This window comes from Branchiostoma floridae, chromosome 18 (genome assembly GCF_000003815.2).
Source record: "Branchiostoma floridae strain S238N-H82 chromosome 18, Bfl_VNyyK, whole genome shotgun sequence".
NCBI lineage: Eukaryota > Metazoa > Chordata > Leptocardii > Amphioxiformes > Branchiostomatidae > Branchiostoma > Branchiostoma floridae.
In genome coordinates this window covers 8,871,335-8,885,531 of record NC_049996.1, presented here as the reverse complement: position 1 = coordinate 8,885,531, position 14,197 = coordinate 8,871,335, and the positions used below count along the sequence as shown (strand labels likewise).

Below are 14,197 nucleotides of genomic sequence, written 5' to 3'. Positions count from 1 at the left end.
CCATGATCTACAGGTAATTCATGTCCATTCATGTTCATGTTCAATCTCTCTACTCACCAAGCAGAGGTTTGGCTCTGACTGTTTTTTTTAAAATCAGATCTGTCTTGTCTTGCACCCAAAAGGCCACAAGACATAAAGAAAACGGTACAAAATAGAAAGCCAGATAAAAACGCCTTAAAAAATGACCAGAATGGACGGACACCAACCTCTCCTTGGAGAGTGCAATCTTTCAAGAATGTCTAGTGTGCCTACATCAGCTACATTTGGCAACCTCTCAAAACCTCAAACAGGCTGCTCATCAGGCCTGAACTAATCTCCAAGCAGATCCTACGGTGCCATAAGATAGTATCAAAGCTGGCCAAGGAGTGTAGCCGGCCAAGGGAGTCAAACGGGCACCGGAAGTTTGATACTATATATTACGCACCGTGGATCTGGTTTGAGATTAGCCTGAACAGTCACATTCCTGCCTGTTGGTCCAGGAAATTACGCAAAATCTCTTATTGTAATAACCACTCAAACCATTGTTAAGCCTGTGGTTTTGTTTCAGATTGTTCACTCAATTTATGAACAACATTTCCATCATCTTTGTACCAACAGATTTGCCATAATGTCACCCTTATGTCAAGCATTCTTGAACAAAGAATATTGTAATTTGACAGATATTTTTGTAACTTGAAAGGTCATCTGTGTTGGTAACTCCAATTTCTTGTGTTGGAAAGTACAGTTCAACTTTATTCAGAAAGTTATCTTGTTAACAAAAATGTAAGTAGTTAATGTCTATCTTTCAAAAGTACCTGTAATTATATTGTTAATGTTCTTGCATAATTTGTATGTCAGGGTGGGAATTTCTAATACTCATTGTGCATTTATAACTATCATGTTATAGTACACTGTACAAGCATCTCAGTGCAACATTTTTACCCAGCCAAAGTTCAATAGAAGTTCTTGTAGTTCAAATCTTGCAGCCAGGTAGTAGCACGACCATGACAGTGATATTGTCCCTGGACCCTGCCAGTAGGGCGCTCTGCACCAGTCTCTCAGCCATGAGTTTAGCCAGGTTACAGTACAACTCCCTCTTAGTGGGCATACTGGTCAGCTCTGACTGGGTGTAGATGGCTGGGTAGTTGTGTTGGACAGGTTTCTGGGAGTCCGCTTCTGACTTCTGGTCACCAAAATCAGCTTCGAGAATCTTAATGTTTTCAGATATGACACTACCGACTTCTACTTCTTCGTCATCAAATTTTTCCTGATCCTGTCCTTGCTCGAGAGATTTACTCACAATATCCAGTTTTTCCTCTAGTTTTGCGCTCTCCTTCTTTTCATCCTTTTTCTCATCTCTCTTTCCCTCATTTTCTCTCTCTGCTGTCTTCTCGACGTCCCGTGGTGTGTGTAGTTTGACTGACAGTGCAGTCTGTGCCCTCGCTTTGCCTTTCTGTGATCGTTCGGTCTTCCCCCCTCCCCTGTTCAGAGCATGGTTGTCTCCTATCATCGGCCTGTTGCTCCCAGCAAAAGAACTCTGCCCGTTCCAGCGACTGCCGCCGTGTATGGAGATGGGGGGCTGGTCGCTCGGGGGCGGGATCTCCTGACCGGGCACCATCTGTAGGAGTAGGGAAACTGCCTCCTTGTCAGAGAGAACCTCCCAAACTCCGTTAGACGCAAGAATCAGGAACTGCGCGTACTGGTCTATAGAGACGCATGTCGTGAATGGCTCGTTCAGCACACATTTTTTTATGTTTATATCGCCATGGTTACCAAGCCCCCTGGTCGTTGCCATGGTGCCGAAGATGCGTCCGTGTTTCTTGCTGCCGGTGATGGTGCCCCCGGTGCGTACGACGCGGCTGCGCTCGTGAGGGTTGGACGTGGTGTGGTCTTTGGTGATGCGATAGGTTTTTCCATCGCGGCACAACACAGCGTGGGTGTTTCCTGTAATACAAGCAGAATGTGATGTGAAAACGGTACATGTTGTGATGCTATTGGAAACACCTTTATACAAAAGATATGAGGGTTGTATTAAAATGTGGTGGACCATAGCAGCATAGAATAATTTTAATGATTAGTGCACAAATATGGAACTCTTAACACTGACCTCTACTGAGATTGCCTTTTGACATGAATTTGCATGGATTACAGTGACAGGCAGTAGTGTGAAGGTTAAATGTAATGCTAGCAATTAATATAGAGAAAGTTCAATTACTGCATGACAAACAACACATGAAAGTAACATACCTGCATTAGCAACATAGAGGACCCCTTTCTCCTGTGGCAGGTCCTTTTCCACAGATGAAGGATTTGTTCTGGTCGTCTTCACCTCGTCCGTTTCATCGTCTGACACCTCCTCCATGTTGGTGCTCTGTACGAGGCACGTGAGCGTGGAACACCCACTCCACCGTACGCGGGACTGCTCGTCTCTCCCTCGAGTCAGGACCCAGTCCGTCTGCTGGTGTGCCCGTCTGAACGCTGTCGCTACGTCCTCCGTGTACGGATCACTGGGTACCGTGGCCTGTTCACCTGTTTTTGTAGACCGAGCTGTTTCGCCATCTTGGTTGACGCTACGATATGTCACTGCTGGCTCATCTTTTTCTGTCAAGTTCAAGTAGTCTTCGGGGTGTTGCAGGTCCTCTGGGCGATCGTAGACGACATCCGGATCAAACTTGGCCACCTCCTCTATGAGATATCGGTGTAGTTCATCAGAGGCAACCTCTGCTGCAAACGGTCCGTGGTGTCCATCATAGAGAGCGAAAAATGTCTTGTTCGGATCTTCGCCAAAGTGGTTCTGAAAAACGCCAAAGTCTTCCATCGATGTGCGCCATCTGGGATTTGCGTCTGCACATATCCCAACAGCCCTTGCACACAGAGCACTACAGTTGAGTGCGATGCCCTCTATGTCGACCTGGATGTCTTCACGGATTTGGCGGAAGACTTCAAACGTACCCTCCAAGTCCGATTTCAGCAGTTCGTACGCATCGTTGATTTTACGTAACTTGTCCTGTGAGATGGGTTTCTCCGGAGTAGCCTCAGACGTCAGCCTCTTTAGCAGTCTTTTTCTCCTTTCGATCAGCTCTTCCAGGCTATTTGGGTCGGCGTCCCCTTGATATCCGTACATCTTCAACGCCTTATGGAATGTCCTGTGCTCGCTGAAGTCCCGAATATCCATGAAGTTCCTGCACTGTTCGCACTGGATGGTAATGTCGGGCTTGATGGGGTAGTCTGTAATCAGCGTCTCGGGACTCTTTGCGTCGTCTTCCCGACCCTTCCGCGTTCCCGTGTACCGGGTGGTCCTACGGCCGGTGGTGGACGGGCCCTGGAGCTCCTCTTGGTCAGAGTTTGAACTCTGTTCAGAGTCGCTGTGGACCAGCTGTGGCTTTATCATACTGGAATGGAAAAAAACAACAGGAAATAGTGTCAGTTGCATGCTTATAACAAGTGCTGACAACACTGTAGTTTCACTGATTCTTTTCTATAACTTTTTCCGTTATGGCCTTTTTCTATTATGGCCCATTGCATTAATACGTAATTCACCTTTATTACTTTACACCACTTCACACCACAAAGAATAGATCTCAATTTCTGTGACAACTGTACCGCTGTAAAGCCACCCTTTTCAAATGTTCAAGGTCTCATTTCCGTAAAAAATATGACATTTGCTTGAGAAAATCCCCTTCTGTGATTTTGTCACATCGGATGCGCGATGATGATTTGTAATTTGTGACCTTTTGTACATTATGCACCATTCAAAAGGGTCATAGCTTCTGTTGAGATATCATTATCTTGTTACTGACGGATCACAGCAAAACATGCTTGTAGAGTGGACATGCTTTCTTAATCTTGTGGAAAATAATCCAAACCCGAGAAGGTGTTCTTCACACTAATCCTGATCCTAGCACAATAAAGTCGGGATTAAGTAATTTTCTAGGATCTGTAAACATCCATGGGAAAGTACAACAACTGAAACATAACAATCTGGGGCGCTCTTGCGCTGGAAAATTGGGCACTTTACGCAACAATGTGTACGATTTGAAACATCGGCAATCGTAATTAAGTATTCCTTATAATTATGTACCCATCATCATCCGAATATTCCGATGTATAATCGGAGAAGACCTCGGAAGCCGAGGCGGAACTCTCGCGATCGCACCAACTTTCACCGCCGTCCTCCATGTTTATTTCCCCCCGATCTCTATACGACAACGTCCCTACGTGTTGTTAATGGTAAACTGATCAGACTTACCTGGGTTCTCACGCTAATGACCCTCGTTAAACTGAATAAATTGGAGGAGAATAAAGGGCTCAAGTCATTATTTTGTCGTCCAGGCCACCGACGTCACGGTCCTGCACGCAGCCATTTTGCTTTGCAATTTGCTGTTTTACCCCCTACTTCAACCACAACTTATGTTCTTTCCTTACCCAAACGTATGTTTTCCTGGACAAAACGGACATGTCCAGCTAAGTTAAAATATACTTTTAAGAATATCCCATTGAAAGATTTACACCATGTCTTTCGAATTTTTATCATTATTATGCAGCATTTCAATATAGCACAAAGATTGCGGGAGTAACAAAGTTAGATGGAAAAGCCGGTTTGTTTACAAGGTCCCTTACCGTTGCCAAGGCAATGACCTGGGGTCAATAAAGTTAGATGGTGGGGCGAGCAACTTTGCAACAAGGATGTTATAATCTCCTTGCTTATAGTTGAACTCCACCGCAGTTGTCCATCATGATGTTTTTTGCGTCTTACTTAGTTTGGAACAGATATTAAACCAATGAGATAAATTTCCAGGCTTTGCAGTGAGTAACGTTATCAAGAACAAAGTAAGAGAAATTGTAAAGGAGAAATCAATCAAAGAAATCAATGATAATTTTTCTCCAATGAAAATGGATACAATATTTGTATGCCCGACAATATTCAGTCGGTAAAAGAAACATCAAGACTTTGTCACAAAGAAATCACAATCGTCGTAAACTGCACTATTACACCATCCCGCTAGATGCCGCATTGATCTGGGCGGTAGGATCAGTCCATACGAATAGATATACATGAAAAACTAGAATCTAAAATGCTCTAAATTAGAAACTACGTATAAGATACCTTTTACGTATGTTACCATATCTTGATATATATATACTCGTTTATCCATATCTTTTTTTTTCTGTCTCAACGATCCAATGTAAACTATCTTATGTTTTCCAACACCCCCCTTCGAGATTTCATATGGAATAACCCAATTCGACATCCGGGGCCTTGCCCTCAGCACGCTCTCTTTCCCGTTCCACCATCTTGGCAAGGTGAGGTGACAAAAATGTCCGAGTTGAATCCATCGAAAATCCGTGTTATTTCCTCTCATCAGTCTATTTCAACTGCATAACATTGTTTCTTAATCTCTTCTAGCCATCTGCAGTCAAGATGAGGGCCAAGGTAAGTTGAAAAGAACCAAAAATAGCTTGAGAAGAAGATAAGGTTTTGGGTGTGAAGCATCATGCGTCACGAATTTGAACGATTCTTCTTCTTCGATTATATTCCCCCATAACTTCTTCAGTAGCGTTGTCGTTCGCTATCTCCACAAATTGCATAGGAAAAATCAATGCTTTGTGTCCTGAATTTTTTCCCGCAATTTGGACGGTCAGAAAAGCGTGCTGGGTACAATTTCGGAAACTAAAACACATTATGCACTTGCCTGCCATGTGCCTAAAACTTATGTTCTTAAAAATGATTCATGCATGCACGAAACTAGAAACACGAGGCAAATTATTTCTTGCTTGATTTGTAGACGATTTTATTGGTATTCGGTGGATGTCAGGTTATGTCGTCCAAGTAATAATTTGCACATGGCATGATTTTTTACGCATAGATTTTCTAGCACCCTATTTCAAATTATGAAAATTTTAGATGAAACATGGCTTCGTTATTTGAATAGATAATAACAACTTTGCATTTCATGACGTTGTAATCTTGGCAATAAATATCATAATTTTTAGACTTGAACTGTCGTCAGCTCAGTTTCTGTGTATGTTAATTAAAAAATGACTGATCCTCCCAACTTAATTTATTTTTCATCTTTTCCACAGTGGAAGAAGAAGCGTATGCGAAGGTGAGCAAACATATATTGTTGCACTACAGTCACATCATTTAATTGTGCAGAAGAAATGCTCGTTAATTTTGCTGGCATCTTAACATCAAATTATGTATACAGTAGAAGTCAGTTAATTGCACACCGGATTAATGCACACTTCTTTTAAGTTTTATCTGTACGGAATCCCCAAATCCCTAAACAGAGCAGTCCAGCTAAATAACTTCGCATTGTTGCACCAACCGGATAATTGCACGAAATTTACTGGCAAATAGGCCATGCAATTAAGTGGCTTCTACTGTATTTGCGTTTCAAAGGTTGTAAAATTCATTTTTGTCTGCCATTTTGTACTAATATTTTTTGAAGGTTCCCAGGGGAGGGTACCCGTTATAAAAGGAAATTGCATGAATTCTTGTTAGATCCTAACCCTGTTGTGCTGTAAATATGATCTCTTGAAGTTACTGAACTCCACCTGTTCCTCTTTCAGGCTGAAGAGAAAAAGGAGAAAGATGAGGGCCAGGTCCAAGTAGGCACCACCTGCCACCATCCCGGCTTCACAGATGGACCTGTCCGATGCAGACTGGATCAACACTGAACATCTGAGGAGACCTCCAGTATCCAGCCTTCCTGTGGTTGCAGTGACACTACTTCACCAAGCAGACGTTCGGATGGACTTGGGATTGCTACAATGCAACACGGGTTCCTGTCTGAATCTTGGGAGCAGAAAAGAACTGACTCTCTCTAGATTGAAAACACGAACTGTGTTCTCCCGTTGAAGAGCTGAACATGTTACGATTGTGTCTCTTGTTAGTCGTTCTGCTTTGGACAGATGTACACCTGTGAATGCCTGACCTCGCTTACAGCTACTTGTAAACCCTTTTCAGCAAAACCTACTTCTTCTTTCAAAGTGATCTTGAATAAAGACTTCTGTTTTGCTGAATGAAGTGTCCTTGATTGTTACTAATACAAATAGAACAGATTCAGGAGGATGGGGCAATTAAATGGAGTACCCTTACAGTGGTCATGCTGGTGATCTAGTCAGTAAATGAAGGATGGCATAGAAATTTAAGAGTACTATCTGAATTTATTGGTTTGTTACTGTAGAACAGATTCAGGAGGAAAGTTAATGGATTGGGCAATTAATTTTTTGAAAGGGGGGGGGGGAGTCTTACTACCAGTACTACAGTACAGTGGTCATGCTGGTGATCTAGTCAGAAAATGGAGGATAAAATGAAATTGATGGCATGAAAATTCAAGAGTTTTATCTTATTTTATTGCTTATTATTTCAGTGCTCTGGCAGGTTTTCAAATTGGGTAATGTGGGGGTGCAAATGTAATGATTGCCATGGCAATATTGCCAACATCTCTTGGAATGCATCAGAAGGTTAATCTCAAGCAGATCCTACGGTAGCATAAGGTAGTATCAAAAGCCGGCTTAGGATTGTGTTTCGCTACCGGGGCAAATTGACACCTCTTGGCTGACTACACTTCTTGGCCAGTTTGGTACTATCTTATGCCATTGTAGGATCTGCTTGGAGATTATCAGAAGGTTGCATCCCAACTGATTTTGATGCAGTCTAGGGTAGCCTGACTAAAATTGTGCTCCTAGCGGCAGGCCTTTCTCAGCCAGAGAGAGATTGTGTAAACACAGGCTACAGTTAAGGTACAAAATATGTGTCGCAATAAAATGTAGATGCTGCCATCAGCTGCAATTATTAGGGATAGATTATTGATTTTTAAGGACTCTAATATAACAAGAATCCAGTAATGCTGTTTGATGAGCACAATTCTGAAAAGACAATGAAATGGATATAGCCCAGCAGCATTTAGTGGGGAAACCAAAAAATCTCACATAAATTCTGATCATCCATAGCCAACCAAAACGATAATTTTACACTATTGATAATCATAAGGAATGGGAACTTCACTAATAGTTTTGAACCATCTAGGTTTTTATCTATAACTCACCAGGCAATACCTCTAAACCAAGGGGGTTAAAGTACAATATCTTGTAATCCTTTCAGTATGGAGAAAAAAAAAGTTAATCCTTAAGGATTTACTCTTTACTTAAAGAAAGTCACACTCCCAAAAATAAACTGAGCCGCACACTACATCTGCTTGGAGATGGAGGTGTACTTGATTAGATTAGTTCACTCCTGGTCTGGGAGCAACACAGGTAACAGGTGTTTGTTTGTTTGTTCCCATGATGCAGTGCTCTTCGGCGTGAGGTTCGAGTTCAAGATTCGAGACTTGTGCACTGTGCACTGAAGATTCGTGCACTGTGTTATGATGATGGTAAGTAAGGCTATTGATGAATTGTAAAGAACTGGTCGCACACTGGACATTTTGAAGAGTTTACATAGTCTAATGTCCTTCATCCAGGATTCTTTGCACCAGAATGAGGTAACAGGACTAGTCTACTTCTAAAATAGGGGGGTTTGGGTGGGAGTGATCACGTGGTTCACGGTGGGTTCATAACACACTGCTTTACATGTATGAAACTTATCGTGAATGAGGGCCTACTAGTCCGTGTAACGAAAACTCCGATGTCCAGGGCTGTAACTGGCCCCTCCCCGCGGGGGGCCGGCGGATGTTTGACGTGCTGCTATAAGCGAGATTTTATGGCTAAGGGCCTACATGGGGGAAATCTGGGGATTCCTGACAGCAACTTACTGTAGATGCAGAAACTTTAACGGTTGTTTCATATTCGCTGTTTTTGCGGTGGCCACTGAACTAAAAACCGCAGTGAATATTCATAACACAGTGTGCGACTGCAGTTTAGTCACTGTAAATAAGTTCGCAGGATGGCACTACCGCAACTTTAAAACCACTACACTCCATTAAATCCCTGCAAACTTAAATGCATTTACAGTATTGTAACAGTGGGGTTCAAGTGCTTACCAAGATCCGGAACTTTTGGCCTAGCAGCCCAAACCTAGGGTTGGGTTTGTGACCTGGCAGGCCAGGGTTCGAATCCGGGTAGCCAGGAGACCAATCTCCAAGCAGATCCTACGATGGCATAAGATACAGTAACTAGACTGGCCAAGGAGTGTAGTCAGCTAAGAGGTGTGCATTTGCCCCGGTAGCGAAACACTCCTAAGCCAACTTCGCTCCTCTACCAGCTTTTGATACTATATTATGATCGTAGGAGCCTTATATACATTAATGTTTAGCGTTGAAAATATACTGCAGCCTTGAGACATCTTTAGATAAACTGTGGACATTGATGCAATGCAACGTTACACTATCAAGGTTCAGTTGCATCACAGTGACTTTATTTCAAAGCTTTTCTTCAACAAGATGCATTGGCTCCAAATATACATCATTCATGTAACATAATTTTACATACAGATGGCATGAATAGACAATAGTGTTTCTAGAAGATATCTCACAGTGATAGTTGTAGTAGCTCAGAGCTTCAAATCAAAGATAATAGAATTTTTCCTAAGTTCTAAGTGTAACTCAATTTGCAAGTCTACATTTCTTGCATACATGCATTACAAGTCAACTGCATTACATGTATAATCTCTATATAGAAGATTGACCACAGAGGAATATCATTAAACTTGTACATTATTCTGCATTTACGTACTAGTACTGTAGTAGATATATCCTTGAGAGACATCTCATGGTAAATGAAAACTTTGATGTCACTTGCTACAATGTTAACCAACAAAAGCAATGTCCAAAAACAAAGTTCTTGCTGAAGAAACCACCCTACATGCTTCCTTAAATATCAAACTTTCTTTACAAGAAAAAAGAGCTATAATCAAGGCCAAGTAAGTACAAAATTTGAAACCTACCAACAATTAACGTTTTTTAAACAAACCAGGAGGTTTTCTCCTCGATGTAAACAAACTCAACACTAAGTTTTGATAACCAACTTTAACATAGAATGCCAGTATAGTAACATGCATGTGACAACTAGAATGAATGATGCATTGTGAAATGCAGTATGGACTCAGAAAGCCGAAATCAAGGAAATGTTTCCTCCACAAAAACAAATAAAAGAAGGTGGCTTTTGCTCTTTTCCTTATATGAGTCCATGTTTATTGTCTTTTTTCTCTGTCCTGGAGATTGACATAACTTCCTGTTATTTATATATAACGTTAACATTTTAACAGCAAGGTCAACAACACAAGGTCTGAACAGAAAAATTCTCAATTCCTCAACAAAAACAAAGGTGGCTTTTGCTCTGTTCCTTATATGATTATGAGCCCATGTTAACTGTCTTTTTTCTCTGTCCAGGAGATCCAGACATAACGTCCTGTTAACATTTTAACAGCAAGGTCAACAACACAAGGTCTAAACAGAAAATTCTGAATTCCTCTTTACTTTGTACCTGTACTATACAGAGAGTGCGAGCTAACTTTTAGTCTACCTCACTTGGTGGCCTAAAAGATCACTGTTGTCTGGTCTTCTTTTTTTTCAAATATAAGGCCACACCAATTTAATTTGTTGCTTCTCGGATTTTTACAAAAAAATTGGACCGGCAGGTTGAAAAAATAATTAGAATTTTTTGGGGCAAAAAGTCAGGTGAGGAGATCAAGGTGCTTACTCAAGTTGCACAACATACATGTACATTTGTACATAACAACAGATTTAACAAATAAGAAATTTTTATATTTCCTTGGCACATTTTATGCAACAAATCAATATCTAGGGTGGTCCCTAATTAGCAAAGCCCCAATTTTGAAAAAAAATTAAATGTACCGTTCAAAATAACCACGTAAAGACCCCCATAGTTTATTTGTGAAAATTTGTCAACGGGAGGTGTGGCTAATTTTTTTTTTCAAATTGGGAAAAATAGGACAGCAGAATCTGAGAAGCAACAAATAAAAGTGGTGTGGCCTAAAAAAATTCTTATAATTATTTTTTCTATTCACTGACATCCATCCAAATGTCTGGAAGAGTTACTAAATACTGATCAATACTCCAAGAACCTTAAGACTCAGAGATCTTACTTCACATGCGTAATGTTCACTAAACCATGCAAATCTTCAAGTTATCCAGCTGACTAAACATTTTTCATGGTGGTAGTGTTTCTGACCCAGTGTGAGTCCGCCTGTGTCTTTTCAGATGACTCGGGTCACTGAACTGCCTGTGACACTCCTCACAACTGTACGGTTTCTCTCCTGTGTGAGTCCGAATATGATTCTTCAGATGATCCAGCCTACTACACTGTTTGCCACACTCCTCACACCTGTAGGGTTTCTCCCCTGTGTGAGTTTGCATATGTCTTTTCAGATGACCAAGGTCATTGAACTGCCTGCTGCACTCCTCACATGTGTAGGGTTTTTCACCAGTGTGAGTAAGCATGTGCCTTTTTAGATGACCCAGGCCATTGAATTGCCTGCTGCACTCCTCACATGTGTAGGGTTTTTCACCAGTGTGAGTCCGCATATGCATCTTTAGAGCACCCCGTTGACTGAATGGTTTGCTGCACTCCTCACACCTGTAGGGTTTCTCCCCAGTGTGAGTCCGCATATGAACCTTCAGAGCACCCTGCTGACTGAATGGCTTGCTGCAGTCCTTGCACCTGTAGGTTTTCATGCCTGTAGCACTTTTTACTTCTCTTTTGTGGTCACCTGAACTTTCGCCTTTCGACGCCATATTTAAGAGTAATACACTCCTGCAATGACAACATGAACAACTCAATCAGAGATAGCAGACTTCGCCCCCTCTGGTAAAACATACAGAAACTGTTGTGCTGAAACACGTGGGGCCATGTTGATTTGATTATATGGATGACATCTGCGCACGTAACAAACCCCGACCACTACTTTACCGACCACTACTATATTTCCGCGACCCAACCTCTGCTTGGAGAATAGCCTAACCCCCTGAAAGAGGGTCTGCATGCTCTTGTTGTAAGGCGTTACTAAGGCAGCCTAGTTTTATTTCCCGTAATTCGTAGGGAAAACCATCTCATCTCGTATTTAAATTCGTAGCGAGGTGACCAAATTTAGCGTTATTACCCTCATTGATTTAGCGTATTAAAAAATACGAAGGATGTTCTTCTGAATTCGTTGTCGGGACCACCGCCCACCCCCCTCCCCCATGCAGACCCTCCTGCGCCAACTATTAACCTTGACTTCACATACACACTCTCTATCAAACTTTTTGCGAATACTGAGCAAAAAAAATCAACAAAACCAAACAAACCATACACCGCATTGTTCCTTAAACTGCCTGGGTTAACCTGTCCGAAGGATTCACAGTAAACGTCACAAATTTGAAGACATTTTAAGACAGAAAACTTTCTCACCTTGCGATTCCGTCTTCGTGCCGCCAAAAATTCTCTGGCCAGCCAGTGCAGTGAGAGATTGTGTGTAAACACAGGCTACAGTCTAAATACAGATGATGTTACAATAGGTCTGAGTTGATCCTGCTTGCTGAAGTAAGCACCACCGAGGAAAAACGCTGATAATTTTTTAGAAGGGTTTACTTCAAGAAACTCACACTCGCAAGAATAAACTGAGCGTACCCTGCATCTGCTTTGAGATATTTCGGTCCAGGCACAGTGTTCCCATGATGCAACGCAACTTCCGGCGGGAGATTCGAGAGGACGACATTTCTGTGGTGAAGAAAGGTGAGCTGGTCTGTCAAATTTCGTCCACAAAACACACGCCACGTGCGTTTTAGTCGGTAAAGTCGCACCTTATTTTGTTCTTCACATTCCTCTGACCATTTGGACCGGATCCAATGCAGTTGTAAGTTATTGTAAGGAAAGAAGGAGCATATTTCTGGAACGGTACCTCACTTCCACCTACTGCCCCCAACGGATTCCGAGACAACTCGGCACCTGGGACGACTGGGCCCCTGAACAATCAGGACAACTCGGCACCCAGCGCAGGTCAACTCGGCACCTTAGTTTTGGACATGTCCAAGCAACAAAATTACCCCTAGATGGTATCTATAGATGTGAAAGAACGGTGGACACTTTCATTTTATTCTTCAATTGGACTTTATGTCCACGAACAGGACCAGAAGCGTCACTCAAAAATTACACTCAAAATACGAGTAAGCTTTATTTGAAATACAAATGTATAACGTTAAAGAAACTGAGCATATTCACAAAGACCAAGAAGCTTAGTGTATGCTTCATAATGTCAAGTAGTTTTTAGCCAACTAGTACATGTATATAATGTAATCCAGTAGTCTCTGAGCCGACTCGGGTGAACTGACGGCCGGGGCCGACAAGGTCACAGTGGTTCCGCTCAGAGCGCACCCAAGTTTGCCGACGCTATGAAAATATCTGCCTAGCAAAGTGAAAATTATAGTCATGAGATCGACTAGAGCTCCAAGATCGTTAAAACTGTTTTCCGAGCCCAAATTACACAAATGATGTACTGAGTATATGTGGTGCCAACATGTCCTAAACTAAGGGACGAGTTGTCCTGGGCTAGGTGCCGAGTCGTCCTGATTGACTGGGGACGAGTTGTCCCAGGTGCCGAGTTGTCCTGATACCCCCCCAACGGTCTCATAACACAGTTTTTCGACTATGGGAATTTACATGGTTAACCCTTCCGTCGCTAGATAAAATTACACCCTGCTTCAGGAATTTAGTGTACATGCCCGTAGCCAGGATTTTGCCTGGGGGGGTTTGTTTTACTCTTTGACGGACCAACGAGCGCCAAAGACGCGAGGCGAGCGCCGAAGGCGCGAGTTTCCTAGGGGGGTCCGGGGGCATATTCCCCCGGAAAATTTTGAAAATTGAACTCTCTGAAATGGCATTTCCTGCGTTTTTGTGAGATTGTCAAAGGAAAAATCAGAGACACACAACTGCTTCAGACATTATTTTATTCGACGAAAACGAAAGATTGGGTACATCAGTTATGAAATGGCACGTCATCACTTCTCCGAACTTTTAACTGGCTCTGATACCCCATTCAATTTGTATACGACAACCGACACGAAAACTGGATGCTTTACAACGCTCTTCTACTTGAAATATTTTTCCTCTTAGGTGAAACTACATCGTTCCAATCAGCAGGCTCTATCACGGTGTATACCTTTGTTGCACAACAATTGTACAAGATAAAAAGTATGGCATCTACATTTATCAATTAACTACAGTTCTATAGCTTATCATAACTTGTGTCGGCGCTGTCATCCACAGTCCGCCAAAG

General features: G+C 42.2%; 3 protein-coding genes and 1 long non-coding RNA gene across 9 annotated transcripts in view; 2 read left to right on the top strand and 2 right to left on the bottom strand.

The window, feature by feature from the left end:
* Positions 1-714: 714 nt before the first annotated feature.
* LOC118405557 (protein phosphatase 2C-like domain-containing protein 1) lies at positions 715-4,537 on the bottom strand. 2 transcript variants are annotated; one of them, XM_035805060.1, is made up of 3 exons: positions 4,229-4,537; positions 2,227-3,371; positions 715-1,923 (listed from the first exon to the last, which is right to left on the bottom strand). In XM_035805060.1, exons 2-3 carry the CDS (start codon positions 3,368-3,370, stop codon positions 953-955), a joined length of 2,115 nt encoding a protein of 704 aa, XP_035660953.1. In that variant the 5' UTR covers position 3,371; positions 4,229-4,537; the 3' UTR covers positions 715-952. The 2 variants fall into 2 exon arrangements, with proteins under 2 accessions (XP_035660953.1, XP_035660952.1); XM_035805059.1 differs by lacking the exon at positions 4,229-4,537 and adding an exon at positions 4,061-4,215.
* A 625-nt stretch (positions 4,538-5,162) lies between these two features.
* On the top strand, positions 5,163-7,005 carry LOC118405560. The gene is made up of 4 exons (XR_004829902.1): positions 5,163-5,283; positions 5,387-5,413; positions 6,064-6,086; positions 6,553-7,005. It is a non-coding gene; the product is annotated as an uncharacterized LOC118405560 (long non-coding RNA).
* Positions 7,006-9,275: 2,270 nt separating this feature from the next.
* On the bottom strand, positions 9,276-12,493 carry LOC118405559 (zinc finger protein 678-like). The gene is made up of 2 exons (XM_035805068.1): positions 12,334-12,493; positions 9,276-11,697 (listed from the first exon to the last, which is right to left on the bottom strand). The coding sequence occupies exon 2, from the start codon at positions 11,676-11,678 to the stop codon at positions 11,094-11,096; it is 585 nt and encodes a 194-aa protein (XP_035660961.1). The 5' UTR covers positions 11,679-11,697; positions 12,334-12,493; the 3' UTR covers positions 9,276-11,093.
* Positions 12,494-12,524: 31 nt separating this feature from the next.
* Positions 12,525-14,197, top strand: part of LOC118405558 (fizzy-related protein homolog) — a 10,471-nt gene continuing 8,798 nt past the window's right edge. For 2 of the 5 annotated variants that reach the window (XM_035805061.1, XM_035805063.1), the window contains exon 1: positions 12,525-12,657. Coding sequence is in view for 1 of the 5 variants with exons in the window: in XM_035805067.1 (XP_035660960.1) it covers positions 12,597-12,657 (61 nt within the window). In the remaining 4 variants the exon portion in view is untranslated. The other 3 variants (XM_035805067.1, XM_035805062.1, XM_035805064.1) reach the window with 3 other exon arrangements.